Source organism: Ochlerotatus camptorhynchus, unplaced genomic scaffold (assembly GCF_037179485.1).
Source record: "Ochlerotatus camptorhynchus isolate MF236.1 unplaced genomic scaffold, CSIRO-AGI_Acam_v1.1 ptg000105l, whole genome shotgun sequence".
NCBI lineage: Eukaryota > Metazoa > Arthropoda > Insecta > Diptera > Culicidae > Ochlerotatus > Ochlerotatus camptorhynchus.
Genome location: NW_027040595.1, coordinates 47,501 through 70,722, shown reverse-complemented (window position 1 = coordinate 70,722; position 23,222 = coordinate 47,501). Strand labels below are relative to the sequence as shown.

Below are 23,222 nucleotides of genomic sequence, written 5' to 3'. Positions count from 1 at the left end.
ACTCGTCTTTCAACGCTTAGGTAAGTGAAATTGTTAAAGGCGAATATGAGCTACCTCATGTTAGATGAAAATCATGCATAATTCACGCTTATGAAATTCATATGTGTCGTTCATAAGTCGATCCCGAGGACGAGCCTTATGAAATTCTTAAGTTTGTTTGCCTCAGTGTATATCACGTAATATATAGGCTATCGTGATATTAAAAGTCAACCCTGGCGTAAGAGTGATCATTGCAATACAGCCTGTGTTACGTGATATCAGCTATAATCTGAACGTACTTAATAGTACGTTCAGACCTGAGTACTGCGCCGATTTTATTTTTCAACTGAGCTAGAGCTGACTTCTGAGCTCTTTTGAATGTTTGGCTCCCGTTTGACATTTTGGCTCGGCTCCCAGATGACAAGCATTTTGAGTTAGTTCGCAGTACTCAGTTCGGGACCTACTAGTCTTAGAGTTAACTCTATGGTTTTAACCAGTCGGTCTGCCCCCTATAGTATTATGAGTTACCTCTATGGTATTATTAAGCGATTTCACTACTACATATGTTCTACTGGTGGAAAATAAAAAAGCAAATCGCTGTCAAGTCCACTTCAGAAAAATGGTAAGAAATCAAATTTATTTTTAGTTTATATTTATTTAAAGCAAAAACTATTAATTTCAAGGATTTTGAAGCTACAGCACAAAGATATCGTCGGAAATTGGAAATGTGCTACGGTATCGACCCGTCAGCATTACAAACGACACCGCAAGAAGTGCCGTTAATGATAACATTCGCCAACATCTACCAGTTTCTGGTTTTGGATCCCAACCCGTTTACTGGTGAATCAAAAGATTGTGGGAAAGGAATGGATGCGATTTTTTTATTATAAAAACGGATGGGTCAAGAGTGTTTCTGGAAGATATATATGTGGGGCACCGGAGATGAACTAGCCATAGGCTAAAAATCTCCTAAATAAAGAACTAAAAAAAATATGTAGTGCACGGAGTTGTTCGGCATTCGTTCGCGGTTAGCGAAAAGCCTCTTAATCCTTGGATTTTGATTGATGAGCATGGCAAGATTCTTGCAGCACACTGCAACTGCGGTATCGGGCTTCTAGAAGCATGCAGTCACATAGGAGCTGCCTTATTTGCCCTTGAAGGAATTCGAACATCCGTCCTCGAAAAAAAGGTAAATAGGTCATTGTTGCTTCCCTGATAATTACTTCTCATATAATCCAAGTTTCATAAGCTTAGCGTTGAGGTATTTTTATGATATTATATGATTTTTATTTGCTTCTACATTTCCAGTTGTCGGTAACAGATTTGCCGGCATACTGGAGAAAACCTCAGGCAAGTATCAGCGACAACCCTAATAAAAATTGTATGGTTAATTTGCTTAACGACGTGTTCTGGGTATCATCCAAGCCATTTGTGGAATAGTTCAATGATTTGGGTTATCGTTCGTTTATGGTTATTTTTTATTAGGGAACTTATTTAAAAAGGTGCGTGATATTGACTTCGGCAGGCGCATAAAAAAAACATTTTGTCTATCAATCCGTTAAGTAGTTACGAATCCAGATGTCGAGACCTCTTAAGTGTGCTCCAGGCGGATGGCTTAAATGTTACTGCTGCTGGTCTATACTGCGGTGAAATTAATATGGAATATTGCTGTGCGAATTGCTCTTATGAAACAAATTTTAGAGAACAGCTGGATGACTACAACCTTCAGTTACTCCATAACCCGTTAAATATGCAATCGATTGCTGAATTGAGAGAACGTGAATTTGAGTATATCCAAAACCTTCCAAGTGATCCAGCAATGTTGAAACGAATCGACGACTTAACTGCTGAACAAAGTGACTCCAAGTAGTGGAATGTGTTCAGGAGTGGACGTATCACAGCATCCAATTTAAAAGACGTGTGTAGCACTCAGTTGGCACGACCATCCGTATCTCTGATTAAGAGACTGTGTTATCAACAATCAATACGAAAATAACGATTTTAAATTGGCTCACCACTTTAGTAGCCTATTGGTCCCAAGCAAACGATTAACGTACCCTATTCTAGTTGAAATTCTATTACTACACTATGTTTGTTTTGATTCGCTATGAAAGTTTGACAGATAACATCAGGGGTGTGTGGATTCATGCAGAACATGCAGGGGTGAGTGAAATAGCTTGGGACTGCTTGGGACCGTTGTTCTGGTACTGAGTGAGCCAAAAATAATAATGATTTTCTTCGGGACCCAGTGGTCTTAGAGTTACATCTATGGTGTTATCCTACAGCAGCGACCAAATATGGCAAGAAACATGAGGAGAGAGCTGTTGATCAGCTGTTTATACGGAAAATAAAATCAGGACTGGTGATTTATGAAGAACATCCGTTCATGGGAGCATCATCATCGGATGCAACCTTTCTTTGTGATTGTCACGGTATAATAACAGTTGAGGTGAAGTGTCCCTTTTCAGCTCGAAATCGTTCAGATATGGTTGCGACTTTAGTACAGCTGAAGAATTCTTTCATTGAAAGGAATGACACTGGCCAGATCCTGCTAAAAACTAAACATAAATATTTGTTCAAGCTCTGATGCAGATATGTCTGTAAGGCAAATAGTCACTCGCAGAAAATATTTTTACTCATTTAATGGGTAGTCCCACCCGTAAAAAAAAGAACGATATAGGTACAATGAAATGTATTGTTACCATACAATAGAATTTATTGTACATAAAATAAATTGTATCGTCCACAACTATAAAATAACCATAGAATTTATTGTTTGCACAATATAATCTATGGTAAAAGGATAAATCTACAATAGAACAAGGGGGTTGTTATGTATCTTAACCGTACAAAAAAACACTTTTTCCCGAACAAACTTGAGCCATTTACCATTCATTTTATTGTTTTTCTATTGTTGAAAATTCATACTATATGGGACGTATTGTACATCTAATGTAATAACAATATGTTAAAATTTCTTGTACAATATACGCACAATAAGATCGATTGTTGGCAATAGATTTGGATGTAATTGTATTTTATTTTATGGTAATTGTATGGTTATTTTTTTCCGGGCAGTCTCCCTCGAAAATGCTTACTTTGTAGTCATTATTGGGTATTTTGCGGTTCCCGTGTAAAGGACCTTAAAAAGTTTGTTTACAAAAGCTTTTGTGCCGTTTTCAAATGTTATGCCTGAGGTGATAGTTGCTCCTATCCGATGATGTTGGCGTACTTTGGTTCGCGTGTGAAGGGCCTTAGAAAGTTTGTTTACAAACACGGTACCGAAAAATTACCCAAAATTAAGATCTTTTCACTCATCTCCCGTGTTCCGTTCAATAAGCTAATTTTCAGTAAACCGCGTATAGTAGTTTGCATTTGGCTACGGCAAAAATAATTACTCATCTTATTTCCTTTCAAAGGTAAGGGAGCAGATGAGTTTGCTGGTCGAAAGATCATATATGATTACCTTTGTATGGGTCCCCTCACATTGCTCAATCCCAGGCAATGAGAGGGCAGACTCTCTCGCAAAGGTGGGCGCACAACAAGGCGAGATTTATGATAGAAGAATTTCACATGATGAATTTTTCCCATTAGTACGTCAGAGTTCTCTTTTAAGTTGGCAAAACGATTGGACAAGTAATTCTCTTGGGCGGTGGTTACATTCCATTATTCCAAATGTTTCTTCGAGAGCGTGGTTCAAAGGTCTGGATGTAAGTCGGGGATTCATTCGAGTGATGTCAAGACTTATGTCCAACCACTACTCGCTAGACGCACATCTCTATAGAATAAACCTCGTTGACAGCAATATATGTAGGTGCAGAACCGGTTATGATGACATCGATCACGCAGTTTGGTATTGCCCGGGTAATGACGCCTCCAGAGCACGACTATTGGATACCCTAGTGGCCCGAGGTAGACAACCCTTCCGTGAAGTAAGAGATGTATTGGGAACACGTGATCTTCCCTACATGCAAGCGATCTACGAATTCCTTTGTTTGTCTGATGTTAGAGTTTGATGTGGCTATCCCCTCCTTTCCAAACAATTTCCCGCCATTGTGTCCCAGTCTTATTATCCTCCTGTTCCTGTGCTACTTGCCCCTGCCCAGTCAGGATTTGGTCAACCGTCCGAGAGTAGTATCTGAAGGAGGCTTCAGAAACCAGTCTCCTACCTAGATCCTTCCAATTGAAATTGTTACCCATTAACCTCGAGCCCGCCACGAGTACACGGAACCAAATTTTGTTCATTTAAGTTAAAAATATATATGTTTATTAAATAAAAATATGAATAGTTCAAAGTAAATTACAAACATGTTCTCAACAAAAATATGTATGTTTAGAATAAATTCAAAAGCATGTTTATTTCAACAATACATAACCTGGGTAATCAATTTTTAGCGTGTCCTTTTTTCCTTCTTGTTTACATTCGGCAAACTTAACCGAAAACGGCCTGCAAGCGGCGAAACCGAAGTAGAGGGTCCGGAAACCCACGCAATGTTCCAAGCTCGACAAAACCGGTGGAACATCACAATATTAACGGCAATCCGTCGTTTCTGATACCGATCCCCATATCATCCTCACCCCCCACCCGACGTCGAAAGAAAAACAGATCATCCCCGAACACTAAACGTAGAAAGAGGCCGGTATGAGGACCAGCGTCATAAACGACAAAATGACGCTAATATCACAAAGTTTCACCAGTTTTACTGAACTGGATCGGATCGGACACCCACCCCGACGGCCCCCCGGATCCAAACATCCACAGACTTTCCATAATCGCAGGAATTTCCATTAATTTGCTATCCATTTTATTTTGATTTATTCAGCATTCAAATGCTAAAATAATTTCAAAATATGTTTGTTTATTTTAAACATGAAAAGCATGTTTAAAATAAACATATTAATTTTTGATTGCATATAGTTTTCAAATAAATCAAAAATATTCACGTTTATTTTCAACACGAATATTTTTAAAATAAACGTAACATTATTTTTGTTTTAAACATTATTATCAATGGATTCAAACGTAGAATACGTTTGAAATCAACCTAGTTTATGTTTGTGGCCAGAACAAACTGAATTTACGTTTAAATTTACCTCAAATATTTTTGTTTCGACGGTAATTTTTTCTGCGTGTAATTGGTACCCAATACTAACCTAGTAATACTGCTATTTAAAATGTAAATCAAACATTACTGATTTTGGCTCCGCAAAGTGTCACACACGACTGAGCCTAGTAAATAAACGAACTAGTTAAAAAAAAAAAAAAAATAATTACTTACTCGTGTGTATTTTCTACCCAATTGAGTTCAATTGACTCAAATTTGAGAATGTTTCAAAAACTCACTAGTAGCTTATTGAACGATAGTCATGAGAAAGTCAAATCTCTCGTTCCGGTTTTGACAACAACAAAAAGTGAGAGTGGGATGCAAAACTCAAAATTACCCAAAATTAAGTAAAAAGAACTTAAATATAGGGTATTTTTTTTCTCTCTGTGAATGCTTTTGTGCCGTTATCAAATGTTATGCCTGATGTTTCTCCACTGATGATGCACTTACTTATTATCAAAGTGTTCTTTTTTCATTGAAAAAATTGATCCCCGTTTGGATGTTTGTCTCAAAAAAAAAAAAACATCAAAACAAGTGACCACCCCATCGCGATGACGGTAAAGAAGAATCAGGCCGATGTCGGTGGGTGCAACTCATGAACCCATGGGCCACGTTCACGGTTCTCGTACAAACATTCCAAACACATACATACACAGAGTAACTGAACAGTCATAACAGAACTGTCATTGAACAAAATTCCAACTAGTTCGGTCGCGAAATGCAAAAGCAAAAACAGTGAATAGTAAATCAAATTGGTTCAAAAGGTGTTTTTTCGGCTCGATTTCGCGTTTTCATTCTTGATTAATAGTGCTTCTACGTATCGGGTACAATGGTTTAACATATTCATCCTTATTTTGGTGTAGATTAGTGTTAGAAGGTAATGATGTACGTTGTGCTAGGTCAAAAGGATACCTGAACAGATTTTATCATAATCCGTCGTGTAATACGTATTATTCTACGAATCAGCTGCAGCACGTAACCAGGTCATAGTTTGAAAAGAAGTGTTTTGTTTTATTAACATGTGTTTGAAATATCGTTTATAGAAGGTAATAATATTATCTATAGTCATATACTACATAGAAAAAAGTAACAAGCATCATACGTGTCAGTTTATGTTTTTTTCTGTGGTAAACAGTGTACAGGACAGGAGTGATCAGAGATTCTATAGTGTAGGAATATTGTGAAACACCCACTTCAGAATTTGATAAGATACGCCTCTTAATTAGAGCCTAAACCTACAATGCATGTTGTCAGTGATTATATTACTAAACTGAACAGTTGATGAATCTGCACTAAGATTCCACACGAACTGTTCGTAAAAAAAAACCGAACTCGGCCAAAAACGTTATGGAAAAATTTCCTCTAAAAGGAACCAATATTTCCACATCAGCAACGGTGGTCGGCACTCATCCATTGAGCGGAGATCATCCTTCTTATCAAGCTGTCGGGCGTAAGGTAAGTAACCTTCACTGCATGATATTTACAGAGATAGCTGGATGCTTTTATCATCGTGTAAATGAGATGCATTTCTCATTATTTACCGTTTTCTTGCTACGTTTTATCACAGTTAGATTGAAGAAAAAGATTATTGTGTCAGTCAATCAGTGAACTGGTGTATCTGGTATCCAATAATTGACTTAAGTTGCAAAATAATAGGCTGCATTTTTCAAAATCGAGTAAAAACCCAACGACGCATTATTTTAGATCGCTTTGAAAGGTCACAACTCATAAGAAGCAATACATAAATGACGTAGCATTTTAGAGGGGAGGGGGATTTGCAAAATAGTGACCGGCTATTTATTAAGAATGGGAAAATACGCTACGAGGCGGGGGATTGCGGAATCTAAAATTGCTATATATATATATATATATATATATATATATATATATATGCTACGGCATTTAAGCGCTATCCCTAATTATGTGTAAACATTAATTTCAATGGATTAAAAGCATGGATGATTTTCGCAACATATGTCTCCTGTAATAAAAATTTATGTCGAACCATTTTGTATGCAGAGAAAACAGGAAAATTTGGATTTTAACGAAATATGAACCTTTTCTTAAAACACAGTGATATATTAGATGTTTTGTACTATTTCTGAAAGTACTCACCACTAAAGGGCGAGCCTGTCCTAATAAACAAATACCATATCCATGCTTGGCATAAAAAAGTTTTGATCACGAACTGCTCATTTGCTCATAACTTTGCACACAGTTGACAAAAAATAGTTCTGTTTGAAGCAGTAGATATAATAAAGTTAGAGCTTGTAATAGGTACGTAATAAAAAGTAGATATTAATTCTAGTAATAAACTGTATTTGTTTTTGCGTTGTAAAAATCAAGTGAGAAATGCTCGCTGCACATCTCGGACTTTATGTGTAAAAATTCATTGGTGTTGATTCAAATATGTTAAGATTTACCTACTCTTTGCATATCTATAGTAAGTAAGCTATGATCCTTATCTATAAATTACTTTAAAGAAAATCAATTTTCAATAACTGAGTGAAAAGTTATTAGCAAATGAGCAATTTTTATGTACAACTGTGCATGTCCAGCATGACCATATCCAAAGATAACCCAAATTATAGAACTATTCCACAAATGGTTTTGATGATATTCTGAATACCTCGTTAAGCAATATAACCATACAAATTTTATTAGGGCGCCTTCGATCGTATGGGTGGAAAATGGACTATAGAATGTTGGCGAAATTCACTTTAAATTAAAAATATCGATAATGGTACACGATTTGTTCTATATACAGTGATTTTGCTTTCCCGATTTTGTCAGCCCCTTCTCAAATTTTAGGCTGACAAAAATGGGAAATTAAACGGCGCCGGTGGTGTAGTGGTAAGCGTGATTACCTCTCACCCCAGCAGGCCTGGGTTCAATCCCAGTCGGCGCCGCCGGGATGTTCTGAGGCATAACATCTCTGATATCACGCCTTCCTTCGGATGGGAAGTAAAGCCGTTGGTCCCCGGTTCATGAGTTGATGGGTCGATAGGTAGGGTCCAGGTGTGGGAGCTGCCTTCCTGGCACGTCGGTAGCATTGGTGCTCAGCACGGAAAACAAGATCGACGGAAAAAACAAAACAAAGGAAAAAACTACAAGGGACAGCCCAATGGGGTTGTACGCAATGATGACGTAGGACTACGTGGTATGATATAATATATGTTTTTGTTAACTGCAGCAGGAGCTTGTGTTTTATGTAGGAATAGGAATTTTAGCGGGGCTCTTTCTGTTTATACTCTTTAGTATGACTATGATTGCCCTGAAAAAAATCTTTTGATATGAATTTTAGTTGGGACATGTGCAGAAAATTAACTCTTTTGGAAAATGTTGGTGGCCCTGAAAAGGGCCGATGGTAGTACAGGCTTAAAGCCTTTGCAAGATGATGATGATGGCCGCAGCGAAGGAAACCTCAACCTCGCTACGATGAATGGACATTCGGAAGAGTCTCGGCGCGGCTGCTGCTGGACACGGGTTGACTAGGTGGCTGCGACGGGTTGGAAGGACGCAGTGAAGGATACCTCAACTTCGCTACGAGAAATGGGCACTCAGAAGAGTCTCGGCCGGTTGCTTCAGGATTAGAAGCTTAGTTGCTACTGTTTTGCTGGTCCCTCTTGCTGATCGTCACGATGGTTCTACTTCCACACAAAGGTTGTTGGTTATGTGACTAGATGAGTGAAAATGAAAAATACATCAGAGATTTTCGAAAATGTCATTGAGGTTTAGTGTTTACCTATGGTTAATTGATGATTAAATAAAAATTATTGCAGAAAGTAGGGGCACGGTTTGTTGGTTGTGAGGTGCTACGATGAATTAGCACTTGGAAGAATCTTGGCCTGGCTGCTGCTGGACACGGATTGACACGGTGGCTGTGACGGGTTGCAAGGGCGCAGCGAAGGATACCTCAACTTCGCTACGACAAATGGGCACTCGGAAAAGTCTCGGCCCGGTTGCTTCAGGATTAGAAGCTTTGTTAATTTTGCTGATCGTCGCGATGTTTCTATTTCCACACAGGGGACGTTGCTTTGTTGGTTGTGACTAGATGAGTGAAAATAAAAATGCATCAGATTTTCTAAAATGTCATTGAGGTTTAGTGTTTACCTATGGTTACTTGATGATTAAAAATAATTGCAGAAAGTAGAGCACGGCTTGTTGGTTGTGAAGAGGCGGTTGGCTGGCGACTGCAGGAAGTAGAGCTATGTGGCGTTTTGTTGTTTGTGAAGGGGCTCGTTTGTACCGGAGGAAACGTCGAGAGACTCAACAGGCAAAGGCAACAGGATGCTCGTATTGATATTTTCAGAACAAGACAGAGCTTAACCGGAGGAAGGCCGAAACCCTCAACCGGCAAAGGTGACCCGACTGTGTGAAAATTAGTGCAACACGAATTGGCAGCAGACAACAATGTGAACAACAGCCGATGGTACGAAAAGTACGTGATGTATCTTTTCTGTGTAAGTGGAGCAGTATCCTTTGCAAACACCATATCTATACACGAGCCCTTCAACGTGGTTGGTTGCTGGGAATCCGAGACCAAGTTCAAGTTCAACAGGTTTGCAATGAATTCGATGAATTTGATGTTCTCTGCCTTAGAGACGTGTGGCGTTTTGTTGCTTGTGAAGGGGCTCGTTTAAAGCGGAGGAAACGTCGAGAGACTCAACGGGCAAAGGCAACGTGATGCTCGTATTGATATTTTCAGAACAATACAGAGCTTAACCGGAGGAAGACCGAAACCCTCAACTGGCAAATGTAACCCGTTTGTGTGACGTGTCTCACTAATTTGCAGTAGACAACAATGTGAACAACGGCCGATGGTACGAAAAGTACGTGATGTATCTTTTCGTTGCAAGTGGAGCAGTATCCCTTGCAAACACCATATCTATACACGAGCCCTTCAACGTGGTTGATTGCTGGGAATCCGAGACCAAGTTCAAATCCAACAGGTTTGCCATGAACTCGATGAATTCGATGTTCTCCGCCTTAGAGACGTCGATATTGAAGTCCCCAGCTACAATGATTGGAGTTGGAAAATGTTTGTAGAGGGTCAGGCTTCTAGCCATGAACGCTTTGGCGAGCTTGATCGGTGTGTTCGGTGAAATGTACACGCTGAATAGTACCATTTTGCACCCATCAACTTGAATTTCCGCAGCGCAAATATCTCCATAGTTTGCGGCTTCAACGAAAATGGGATCATGTCGTTCACCCAGCTGAACAATCGTGTGCGACGTTGATACTGGTGAAATTGATGCCTTCTCGTAAATGGCCACGCCTCCTGCCCTCACATTTTCTCGCTTGAATTTCGCTATGCATATGTAACCTAGAAAAAATAAGCAGAATTATATAAAGTCAAACAATTGAAAGAATTCATTTACCTGATATTTCCGAAGACTCATTGTCGTCCATCCAAGTCTCACTCAGCGCCAAGAAATCGGCTCTGGTCATGACATGGTCAGTCGACAGGTCCTTGGAATGCGCATTCAGGCTCTGGATGTTCAGGGTCATCAGTATAACAGAGTGATCAGCGTTATCGAAGAACGCGATCAACTCGTCACTGAGCGTCAACAATTTGTGGTTTTCTAACCGTTGCATCTCGTCACGGAGTTCCTTCATCTTGGGGGTGTTGCTGCCCTTACCGTGATGAAACACGAATGAATTGGCGGAGTTTGTCATGTAGAGCCCCTGCACTGAACTCACACGTGACATGGCGACGTATACCAACTGCTGCTCCTGGCTCTTGTCATAATCGATAACAATTTCCGCGAAAGTAGCTCCTTGTGACTTGTGAATTGTCAACGCACAGGCACTAACGATGGGAAATTGTATTCGCTTGCATTTGATTACACTGCTTAGCTTGACGTTGACCGATCGCTTGTAGATCGGTGTCCAGTCTTGTTGCAGTACGCCAGGTTTTGAAAATACAAGCGGCCTGGATTTCACCCGAAGTTTCGCACCAACAGCGTCGTTATCAAATTTGAACCACAAGCGACACGCAGACTGCTGGGGGCCATCATCGGTGTGCTCAATGTACCTGAGTTCGCCGATTGCTCCATTGACGAGACCGTCCTCTACTTCTACGTTGGTCGTTATCATGTATGACATTCCAACAACCAATCGTAGAAGGTATGGAAGACAACCTGTTTCAGCGACACTCATTTTGTGTAGTTTGGTACGAGCACTGGTTAGCTGAGCAGCGTCTTGGTATCCGCTGATTACATCCTCGGCAGTGCAATCCCATCCATCACGGTTGCTCAAGGCACCATGATTATACGCTTCAACAGCGTTATTGCGATGGTATAATCGTATTGCGTTCGGAACATTCTCCATGCACCATTCGACTGTCCGGAACCTGCTTTCTACCAGCTTGGTCTCACAATCCGACAACCGCTCACCATTTCCGATCTTTGTTAGAATGGAGGAAAACTCAACATCGGTTTGTCGCATCACTTGGCGCAAAGGGAAGTAATCCAGCGTTTGCCATAGTGCTACACCACCGATGGAGTTGTTCGCGGACTTAAAAGCGGGTCTCGCATTCACCGGAGGAAGCTGTCGGAAATCGCCACACATGATTACGTCTTTTCCGCCGAACGGAAGATCGTAATCACCGGTGATGCTTTGAAGCCGCGTGTGGATTGTATTGAAAATGTTTGCTCCGATCATGCTAATTTCATCGATTATTATTAGCTTGATGTTGGCAAACGATTGTCGATACAGCTGCAGGAGTTCGAACCGGAGTTGCCCATGGTGTCTTCGATCCATGGTTATGTGGAACGCCGAATGGACAGTTGTTCCCCCGATAGCCACGGCAGCCTTTCCTGTCGATGCGCAGGCGACATAGGCGTTATTAAGTGCATTATGTTGCTGGCTAAAGCGATTATATGTCTCCATCAGGACATGGAGCGTAAACGTTTTACCGCATCCAGCCGGCCCGGTAAAGAACAACTGGAGAGGTTTTCTGCTGTCATCAAAACAATGCAGGTTGTCGATTACTTGCAGTACAAGAGCTCTCTGTTCAGCATTCGTTTTGCGAACCAGAGCACAGTAATCCTGCTTGCTCATAACGGTCGTCCGCTGTTTTATGACGGCAGATAGAGCGTTCGTGGGTAGTAAGCGGATGTCATCATCGTTGGGTTCCATCACGATGGCTCTGGTACATTCATCACCCTTTTCTGTTGCTACCGCCTCCTGTGCATCTGGAGTTTCCTCAACGCTTACCCTCAGGTACTCATCGATTATCTGCTCCAGGTTCAGATCACAGTCGTACTCTTTACGTTTCGCAAGGATTGCCTGTTCGTGCTGATCGTATAGCTGCAGGAACTTGTTTTGGTCGAGAATATCACACAGCTCATTGCGAAACGGGACGAAGAGGAGTACCATTTCACGCTTGTAGTCCGAAAGCTTCGACATGTCATAGCTACACCATTGCAACACTCGGTGAAATTTCCGAGCCCTGTAAGAGTTGCTGCTGCGTTGCTGCTGGTAGAGGGCTGCGAAATCGGCTAGACACAGATCTTCCAGGTCGTTACGAGCTTCATACTTCTGTATGATATTCAAAGTCCATACATCAGTCGAATCGTCACTGATGCTTTCGTCGTCCATTCGCTGATTTCGTTTTCTGGACTTAATTCGCTCGTGCGGCCACATCGTTGGAATGAACTGCGTCGCTCGGCTTGCTTCCGACATCGGCTGACGTAACAAATACCACGATGCTTCTTGAGCAGACATCTCCACAGAATTCAGCATCTTGATGCTGACCTTCTTCAAGAGAGCGGTGAAGTCTTGATCAGGGAACTCTTCTTGCAGCTTGATGAGATCCCGCTGGAGACAGCTCACTCCACGGTTGGTCTTATTTACGTATTCAACCACGTACGCAGCGCAGGTGTACTCGTCCAGGATGAATTGCAAGTCCATGTTCGAGCCGAGGTGGCTTGCTATCCACGGGTTGAATGGGTTTGTCCATAGTTCATTCATGGATCGCTTGAACAGGACTGTTGGACGGCGAATTGATACTCGTTTCCAGAGCCTCTCGCATTATCTTGGCTTTCCGGGTGAGCCGATCCCTGCGGCTATCATCGGACGCAATCGGAAGCAAAACTAGTGTCCGATCCATCGGCCAGTACGGAATATTGAACCGACAGTGGTTTTCGTTCCGCTTGAAACATGTGAAAGTATGCTTATGGACCTATAATAATAAAAGGTTTAATAAATAGATAATTTTAAACTAATATTAAATACATAATAACATTGATCTTACTTGATACCCGTAAGTATTCGGCAAATCTCTGACGCTAACGGAACAGAGATCTTTAATCAGCTGTACGGTTTTTGGCATATTTTCACTGATTGCTTCCCGGGGATCCTTGTTCAGCCATAGCAAGATGTGCGCGTGAGGACTTCCACGGTGCTGAAATTCAATCCGCTTGAAATAATCGGCCACATAGTGCTTTCCGAATGGACTGTAGTGCCGCGACATCAGCAGGAGCATGATAGTGTCAACCAGCTTGTTGAAGTACACACAGCACGTGACTGGATCGTCATTGACCAGAGTTGCTCTTTGTAATGCAGTCAATTCCTGGATAGGATCTGTTAAGTCATTGCCATTGTGTCCCTCTGACAATCGATGTAGGAGCTTCAACAAATGGGGCCACTTCATCTCATTTGCACTGAGTGTGAGGAACATCGTAGGCTTTCCCAATTGTCGCATCATGGCGAACAAATCTCTCTTCCTTTGTTGCCAATACTGTACTGAATTCGGTATTGACTTGAGGAAGGATAGATTTCGATCAATGCACTGCTCCATGAATTCGCGGTCCTTAAGGTTGGCACGTGTAATATTCGCGGTCCCCATGCACTTAAAAGTGCATTGCAAGCCTTCGGAAACTCTAAGGCGAAGAACTTTCATTGCCATATACAACAAATGTCGTGGTTTGGCCCCACGCCTGTCTCGGCGACGAGTTTCACTGGATGCCATCATGAAATATGTCACCCGAACACCTGGCTTGAATTTCCGTGGATGGCCGAAATATATGGCAGGAAAAGCTAGCTCTTCACCGTGCTCGTCGTAAATCAATGACAGAGGAACCCTGTTTTGCGCGGGAGCGATCTCCAGGCATTTGTCCTCATTCCAAAGGAGCGTTTCCTGTTGCCCGAGCAGCAATTCGGTCTCGTTATCCACGGCAATGGTTTCCAGCTCAATTTGAGGATCCACTGCAGGGGTTTCAAGATCATCTATGGCGATCTGATCAATTGTGATCCCGTAGTGGCGATACAGTGGTGTCGTAATCAAATAAGAAAGCCACGCTTTAACCGTAGTTTTCTTTATAAAGCCGGACAAGTACGATGACTTATGGATTACGTGCTTTTTGATGAACACGTTGAAGGCCTGATCATCATCGAGCTGACGGGGAAGAGAGTGTACCATTTGTGCAACATCCACGGGACAATTGATCACTTGCCCGATAATAGAATAGCTGCCTGTAATTGAAAACATAGTTGATAAATTATAAGTCATCAAGCATTGCAATTTCATTTTACCTGCTGCAAATCGCAATCGGCGGATTTGCATGAATGGCAACCGAGGGGATACCAACCGTTCCGTGACGACATCAAGTGGTGGCAGTCCAGATGGCTTGTCTGGAAATGCGAAACCGTTCGATTTTGCGAAAGCCGGAACTTTTCCTCGCTTCAGATTGCTTTGGCAAGTCTGGCAAGCCAAAAATCCTTCAACGGATTGAAAAGATCCACTGTCAACCAACGCAGCCGCACCCACTTCTGTCAATGGTTTCAAATCATTGGTAAACCATAGTCTGTCGCATATGTCGCATACAGCACCGAACACGTTATCCATGAACCGCTTCGTGAACTCACGATTAGCGCGATCAAAATTTGGTGGTAAAATAGACTCTAAAAAGGAATAATAACAATAACATAATTATTTTATATGCACGTTGACATTTTCGCCTCAATTACGTAACGAATGCACTTGAGATTACTTTTCGTCAAAAATCTATGAAGTTTAAGGTTTTACTCACCCTGACTTGAATGCTCAGGAAACGATGTATCGATTTCCATAGTCTCCAACGGCGTGGCAATATCGGCTTGTATTTCGAAACCGGAAAGCGATGGAGAGATAATGACCGTATCGGGGAAATGTTCCATGACTACAGCATCACCGGCGAAAGCAGCTTCATTGTTAAACAAAGTCGGCAGAATAAAACAATTGTCACCTGGTTCATCGACGATGCCTTGCACTCTGTTTGTTTCTTCAACAACAGAACGCGGCGGAGGAAACACTAAAACACACATTTGAAAAAGCAACATTCCTTTGTCCTAAACCCTCAAATGGTTTTAAGTACAAATAAAACCATTTGAAATTACAAATCCAACTATTTGAAGTTCAATATATTAATTTTGTCGAACCTCTTAACGGAATCCCTTTATGAAGAGCTTTTGAGTGTGTTGATTTATTTCCTTTTAATTCCGTTATTAATTGCTTATGTTTTGACAGATATTTAGTATTTCGTCTACTTCTTGCAGACTTCATCAGTGCCAAGTAGTGTTGTTAACTTTTCATCGAGTACAATCCGTAGATAAGTAAATTTGTTTCCTTTGCGTTAATTCTTGCTAAATTTTATGACCATTTCCCAAAAACCGCCATTCAAAAAGTAAAAAAAAAAAATGAAAGTGGTGAGCGGGGGGTGAGCTAAAATTTTGAGAATCCGTAGAATTACTACGGCGCTATTAAAAAAATCCGTAGATATCTGGAAAATCCGTAGAATGTTATGGTCGGTCCGTAGATCCGTAGGAAACCTAAAAATCCGTAGATCTACGGATAAATCCGTAGAACTGACCACACTGGTGCCAAGTGAAGTGGTGTTGATCACTTGGCACTGATGAAGTCTGCAAGTAGTAGACGAAATACGCGTATCTGTCAAAAGATAAGCAATTAATAACGGAATTAAAAGGAAATAAATCAACACACTCAAAAGCTCTTCATATTTGAAGTTGATAAAATATTCTGTGAAAATGCATATTCTATTTCGAATATATTGCTCATAGTGTAAATATAATGTTGTACAACCAGCACATGGGCGGTCGCGAGGGGCGCGCACTTCCAGGTATGAGTGCGTGATATTTAAAATACATCGCAGTAATTTAAATACTTTGATGACAGTAATAATTTGAATTTAAATACTTTTAGCGGTATTGAAAGTAATCAACAAATAATTAATGATAATGAATGTAATTAAAAATAATTTAAATGTATTGAAAATAATTTAAATTTAAAATTCTGCTGGTATTTATGGAAATTAAGAGTGTATTTAAAGTAATGAATGCAGTAATGGCAAGATTTTAAATATTTTGTCAGCAGGCTGCGTAGTATTGATAGTCTAGTGCGTGCCCCTCGGGCGGTCGTGTATAACTACATTGCAAACCACGGAGATAGAGAATAAATCAAATGTCGCAGCCTATTTTTTCCAAACACACAGCAAAAAATAAATTTTAATATTACATCCATTAGGATACGCTTCAATCATGTCGAAAATCTCATGTAATTTTTATGGCCACAAAAATAAACAAATGCAGTAAAAGCAGCGTAATGTCAGTTCATGTACTGTATTAATGATAATTTTGCCCTTTTTGGCAAGTATTATTACACCATATTTTTGATACGATTGAAGTGCATCCATGTGATATCAAAATTAATTTTTTGCTGTGCAGTTTATTGTAATGACATTTTAGCTGCAAGCTTGCATGTGACAGTAAATAACCAACTCCCTTATTTACGCTAATTTTAACATCTATGCTTATGAGTGGTTAGTATTCATTCTCATCTTTTAATTCCATTCAATAAACATCAAATAAATGCAGCAAGAAATCAGCAACATTCTACTTGACATAAATTTATGTCGCACCCGCAGCCGGTCTTGTCTGCTTCTTTGTGCAAAAATGTTCTGTCGCTGGCAGAAAACAGTTTAGAAATAAAACAGTAAGTAAAGGTTATCTTCCATTTGATTTTAAGTGGAATCGACACTGATGAAAACTGCACATTGTAGTCGAAATACGTATCTGTCATGGATACCAAAATTAATTAAGTGGAATTAAAGGGAAGATAACCTTTACTTGCTGTTTTATTTAAATCATTCCGCTAACAACCCAATTTCATTGCTTCAGTTAAGAAGCAATGACATTTTTGCCGCTTGCCAGTTCGTTTGAGTGTGTCGACACAATGGTCATTGCGAAAAGTATCAAATGTTAAGGAAAAAAAGTCAAACTCCATGACTCGTGTCACCACTGATCGAAAAATAACTATTGTCACCGGTTTTATCCAAAACGCTTTGCGCTGTTAGATAACTCGACCACGGAGCACAGCATATAGATTATGAAGTATCAAGAACATAATTAATCACACTGCACCTATTGACAGATTTGACAGATAAATACAGATAAATTTCAGTTGGTGACCCATTTGTTTGTACAAAAAAACTTTTCAACATCATTAAACAAATCATTTTCGCTCATTCACTTGATGAGAATTCAGTGCTTTGGACGATGGCAGATCGATAACTAATCTATCTTCTTTTCCAATTCCCTTAGGGGCTGTTCATTAACTACGTAGACAGTTTTTTGGTATTCTTGACCCCCCTCCCCATGCGTAGACAATTGTCCATACACAATTCTTAAAATTTGTATGAACCGTGAACAATTGCCAAACCCCCCCATACACTGTCTGCGTAGTTTATGAAAAGCTTCTTATAAGTGGCTGGATAAAATTTTTAAATGAACCTTTTCAATATGTATCGAATATATAAATCGATCATTTCTCAATAACTATGCATTATGAATTATTAGTAAAATGCAGCAGAATCCATGAAAAATCGAAATAAAATAATTGGATTTTCTCAGCTGAGGCAAAGTGATACTTGCGACCTATTGAAAAATCACTCCAGAATATTGAACTTCACTGTAAATAACATCCCTTCTGTTGATAATGCTTCATAACCAAGGGGGGGGAGGTGGCTGTCATATACGAACAATCGTCGCCTACCTCGCATAACTGGTTCCGAACGTAAACAAGCCATATGAAACCTACAGGGCTTGTTTACGTTTGGAACCAATTTCATACAAGAATGAGCAGTAGGCTGATTGGCCATCACCTCCCCCCCCCAGTTCATAACAAGAAATTTTATTGTCGGAGCTGTGATTTTGACATTTCCCGGAATGTCTTTTCTCGGAATAACCCGGTTTCCTGAACATTCTTTTACCAAAAACATGAAATGTAGACGGCATGAAACTGGGAAAAAGATCATTCAAAACCAATGTTGGATAAATGTTATAGTTATGCTATTGTCAGGTTTATGTCGGATTTAGTTAGGGCTGATATCAGATTACGTCAAGTTGAAGGTGGGGTAATGCTGGGTTGAAGAAAAATAAACGGTTTACAGTATATTCCATTTAGACGTTGGGCTGACATCATTTTCACATCAAAGTTTAATTAAGAACCAATGTCGACCTAATGTCAGAATAATGCTGAGAACTAAATGCGTCGTTCCGTGAAATGACAATCTTACAATAGGGTTATCATCCGAATCAACTACCCGGGAAGCGAGATATCCGTGCAATGATTTCCAGGAAATAGTATAGAATCGTATCTGATATAATCACATAATCGAATATTGTTCTCAAGTAATTTATAGGTTCGCTGATCAATTCTAGAAATTAAAATCCATACTTTCTTTTGTTTATCAATATTGAGAACAGTAAATAACTAAAGCTTGATTGCATCGAACATTTAAAACAATGTTTAAATCACACAGAAACGTTACTTTTCAAGTGCAAGAGAGGGTTCATCAAAAACAGCGATTACTAACAGCTTAAAAGTTCATTCGTGAAAGGGTTACTATAATGATCGCAATACATTCAACAAATAAAAGGTTGATATGATGCCAACGTCGATGTTTATAAATTAAATTGTAAGAAGACATTTGCCAGATTCTCCAAATCGGAATGGTATTGAACGGTAACAGAAGTAGAACTTTGCTACCATAAATACATATTTGTTACGGCGGCTAATAAATAATCAAGATTTCCTACCTCGAGTTGAAGACCCTTCGCCAGCGTCCCAAGCGATAGTTGATGACGCATTAGATACAGCTGTTTTGTTTTTGGCCCGAAAACAGCGAACTCGTTCGGCAGCAGTTTTGGGTCGCTTCGGGATGTCCTCTGCTCCTTGCCCCCACAATCGCTTTCGAAGATTGCGCATGTACAGCGCAGAATCGTATTGCGACATGGCACAGTTTGATTTTCTCAAAAATATCCAGCTATTCCACGATCACACACAGCGAGAGCGTAATCAGAACTGATATCGATTTCCCTTTGCCTACTGAATTTATACTGTGCGTGCGCACATCTGATAGCTACAGGGAAGTAACAACAGAATGAAGTAAGACGCAAAATATTCTAAGAGGGAGGGGCTTCATTGGCTATTCTGCGAGTATAAAAGAAACTGTTATCTAGCGCGCGCGTACAGTTGCAGACAAGGCTTGAAAAGGGATCGTATGTCGTCCTGTTTTGTTATGCATGTTTTTACCATCATCCACATCCAGAGGGCCAGTCACTTTCGGATGTATGGGAATGGTAGGAAACCATTTGGAAATGCATGAAAATTTTCAGTTTTTATTCATTATCGTCTTTATGAGCAGTATTAGATGCACAAAAATAGCACGAGTACATTACTATGGTGATAAGGTAAACACTCGTTGATTTATTTTCATCTGTGAAAGCATGTTTAGTCACAAATCGTGGATTTTCTGATATCCTCCATACTGCAAAAATGATTTTCCTACCAATGAAGGGGTGACATCTCTCGAATCTTCAGTATAGCTACTACTCAAATCATATGATTAATTGCGTGATCTTGTACGTTTTATGCATTAACATGTACAGCAGCAGAGATGCCAGATTTTTTTTTCAGAAGTCTGCGAAAAATGTTTTTGAATTTCAGAAATGTATAAAATTATTAAATTAGCAGAAGTTTTGCGTGTGACGGGGGGGTCATGAAATAGATGTGAAATTTGAAATGTCAGTAAAAGTCATGTTCAAGCAAAACAGACCTGCTTTTAACGAATTAAACCTAATTGGAGTTGGGAATGCATCCATTTACGCGTATACGTTCAAAGCTATTAATAAAAAGGTAACTAAATTTTAAATTTTTCCCTTCATTTCAAAAGTCTGTAAATATCTGTGAAAAAACTAAAAAGTCTGTAAATGTCTGTAACGAAAAAAAAGTCTGTGAAAAAAATAAAAGTCTGTGAATTCACAGACATGTCTGTGAATCTGGCATCTCTGACAGCAGCGACGGACGTTTCAATGTTTCATTCTAGCTTGTTTTGGTTGTTTGCGCTGTGCATGCCACAGCTGCTGCATAGAAGCCGATTTTCCCATATTCCTGCATATTGAAATTCCAGAATGAGCGATAGCGAGAATCGATGTGACTTTTGTCACTAGTGAAGTGAGAGAAGTCACGTCGTGGTGACGTGACTCTCTGTGGAAATCAAATGGAGAGTAACGTCACCACGACGTGTCTTTTCTCACTTCACTAGTGAAAAAAGTCACTTCGACTCTTGGAAAATAACCCCTACTTTATTTTTTACTGCCCAAGTTAGAAGCAGCACAAAGCACCAAAGTGACTGCGATCAGTTTGCTGTTTTTGCAATCGTTCACAGCTGAAATCGGCGAAGGGAACTTGGTCGAAATCAGAATGTGAACGAAGTCAAAGCAAAAATGTGTCGTGTGTTCGATTGGCGCTCTGTCGCTGCGTCCCTGTTTGGGAATTTACGTTACATGTTCGATTTTCGGTTTTCACAAAGTGTACCCCCATATAGAAATCACAGACGTAGTCCTACGTCAAAAAAATGGGAAACTGACAAAATCGCGCCGAAGTACGCCCACGCAAACCAACAACATCAAATATTACTTCAGATCAAGTTGTACTTCCCCTAGCTGTGAACCATTTGCCGAGTTAAATTTAACTCGTGGCTAAAAGTGACATTTCGAAAGTTATTTTCTATGTTCGAAAATCCCTGTGCTGTCGATCGACCGGTTTTCGAGAAGAACTTAGCCAAGGTTGTCAAAATTTAACTTCTTGTCTGTCAGAAGTAACCACGCTCGGATAGCAGGGTTAATCGATAACTTTCCATCTGTCAAATTTTAACCAAAAGTTAAAATAATCCACCAAATGGTGCAGAGCCTCAAACTGATTCCTTGTCTGTCAGAAATAAGTTTGCTAGAATAGCAGGTTTATTTGAAAATTTTCCATCTGTCAAATTTAAGTAAAAATTCACCAAATGGAACACAGCCTTAGAGACATTGATCTGTAGATTTTGAATTAAACTATCGTACCAAACGTACACGGATAGAAATCTCCTTATACCTTTTGGCAAATTTCCATTGCTGATTATTCATAAAATGTATAAGTCAACTAATAAGCAGACGCCTTGCAAAAAGTTAATAAAGATCATGTGTCAAATGAAATGTATAAGCGGTCACACATACCTTTTATGCATTCTAATAGGACCTATGTGGTTTGTCTTATGGAATGTATAAGGCTAATGCTTTGGCAAAAATGTATAAGTGAAACACATGAATTAAACAATTGATTTTCGTTTCGTGTATGATTGATTAGTTCACGTCGAAAGCATTGATATATTTAATGCTTCTGCTTGATATGACGGAAATGGGCGCTTATGCCGAAGTAGTTCTTAGATTATTGGAAGATTGACTTTAAAGCTCTACGCAGATGTTGCAACTGCATGATGATAATGTTGACAGGCTGCATAGGAAATTCATGAAAAAGGAATTAAACATTATTTTCATCAAACCTGCAAAACATCCTTCCAATACAACTTTCGAACTGTGTAGGAAAACGTCAATCCGATCAGACTGATATGATATCACTGAGAAAACCATCTGGTAGAATCATGCTATAGTAGAGTGCCTGTTGAATAAATTATGTTCAGTTGTATTTTCCATCGAAATTTGTGAGTATCTAAATGATTTCTAAAAAAGATGATTATGAACTAGGGGTAAAAGGGGCATAGTGTTAGGATCAATATCATAATGATATTGAACCTACTACCAGTTGATTTGTTTCATGCAGCTGGAGATTCAGAGCCAAACTGCGGAATGCTCACTATGCCCCATCTGTTTACTATGCCCCTCCTCCTCCTATTATTGAATAATACCGTCCTGCTAAAAGCCTGGTATGCAGCTGAAAAGAAAACGGAAAATCTAGACCAACAATTGAAATAGGCGGAACAACCAAACGTAAACAATGGCTTTAAACGCAAATTCCTCGATAATCAAGCAATCTAACACCACCATCTGATAGAGCAAACTTCCTTGATTGAATGACACGGTTATCTTACGTGGGAGTGGTTTGATTCTCGAGGAATTTGCGTTTAAAGCCATTGTTTACGTTTGGTTGTTCCGCCTATTTCAATTGTTGGTCTAGAAATAATGTTTGAGGATTATTCCCAAAAGAAAATTTGACAGCTATAGGGAGGTATCTTTTGCAAAATTTTTAGATCATACCGAGGTGTCGTCAAATTTTAAAATCAAAGGAATAATTGATCCGATCATTATTCCGCAAGGAAAGTGAAATTTCAATCAGAATGGGCCACCTTTATGTCGATTACGATACCAATATAATTGATCTTTCCTTTACCCCTTCCCCTTGGGGTCTGTTCATAAACTACGTAGGCAGCGTAGAGGGGGGGGGGGTGGCAATCATCCACGGCCTAAACAAATTTAATTTTTATTTGTATGGACAATTGTCTACACTGGGGGAGGGGGGGACAAGAATCCCAAAAAACTGTCTACGTAGTTAATGAACAGCCCCTTGGCTAGTTTTTGCACCTTGCTGTTGGTGGGCGGGCTTAATTTCATGCTTTATAGTGGAGTGTTGGAGACGGTAGGTTTATGACCGGCGTTGCTGGCTCATGCCGCGATAGAATGGCGCCATGGACAGGCGACGGGGATTACTAAGCTTCCCCTCTCTGAATGAACCACTGCATGAGAAAACCAAAGATTTAGTCTAGCAGTGATAGTATCACACTTGTTACTCCTTTGTTT

The 23,222-nt window shown here is 40.0% G+C and overlaps 1 protein-coding gene and 1 pseudogene across 2 annotated transcripts in view; both read left to right on the top strand.

Annotated features, from left to right (window-relative positions):
• Window positions 1–396: 396 nt before the first annotated feature.
• On the top strand, window positions 397–2,583 carry LOC135699233 (uncharacterized; annotated as a pseudogene).
• A 3,216-nt stretch (window positions 2,584–5,799) lies between these two features.
• LOC135699281 (H(+)/Cl(-) exchange transporter 5-like) overlaps window positions 5,800–23,222 on the top strand; it is a 43,382-nt gene continuing 25,959 nt past the window's right edge. The window contains exon 1 of one of the 2 annotated variants that reach the window (XM_065219499.1): window positions 5,800–6,539. In XM_065219499.1, coding sequence (XP_065075571.1) covers window positions 6,432–6,539 — 108 coding nt within the window. In that variant the 5' untranslated portion in view covers window positions 5,800–6,431. The remainder of the gene's footprint in view (window positions 6,540–23,222) is intronic. The other variant, XM_065219500.1, reaches the window with a different exon arrangement.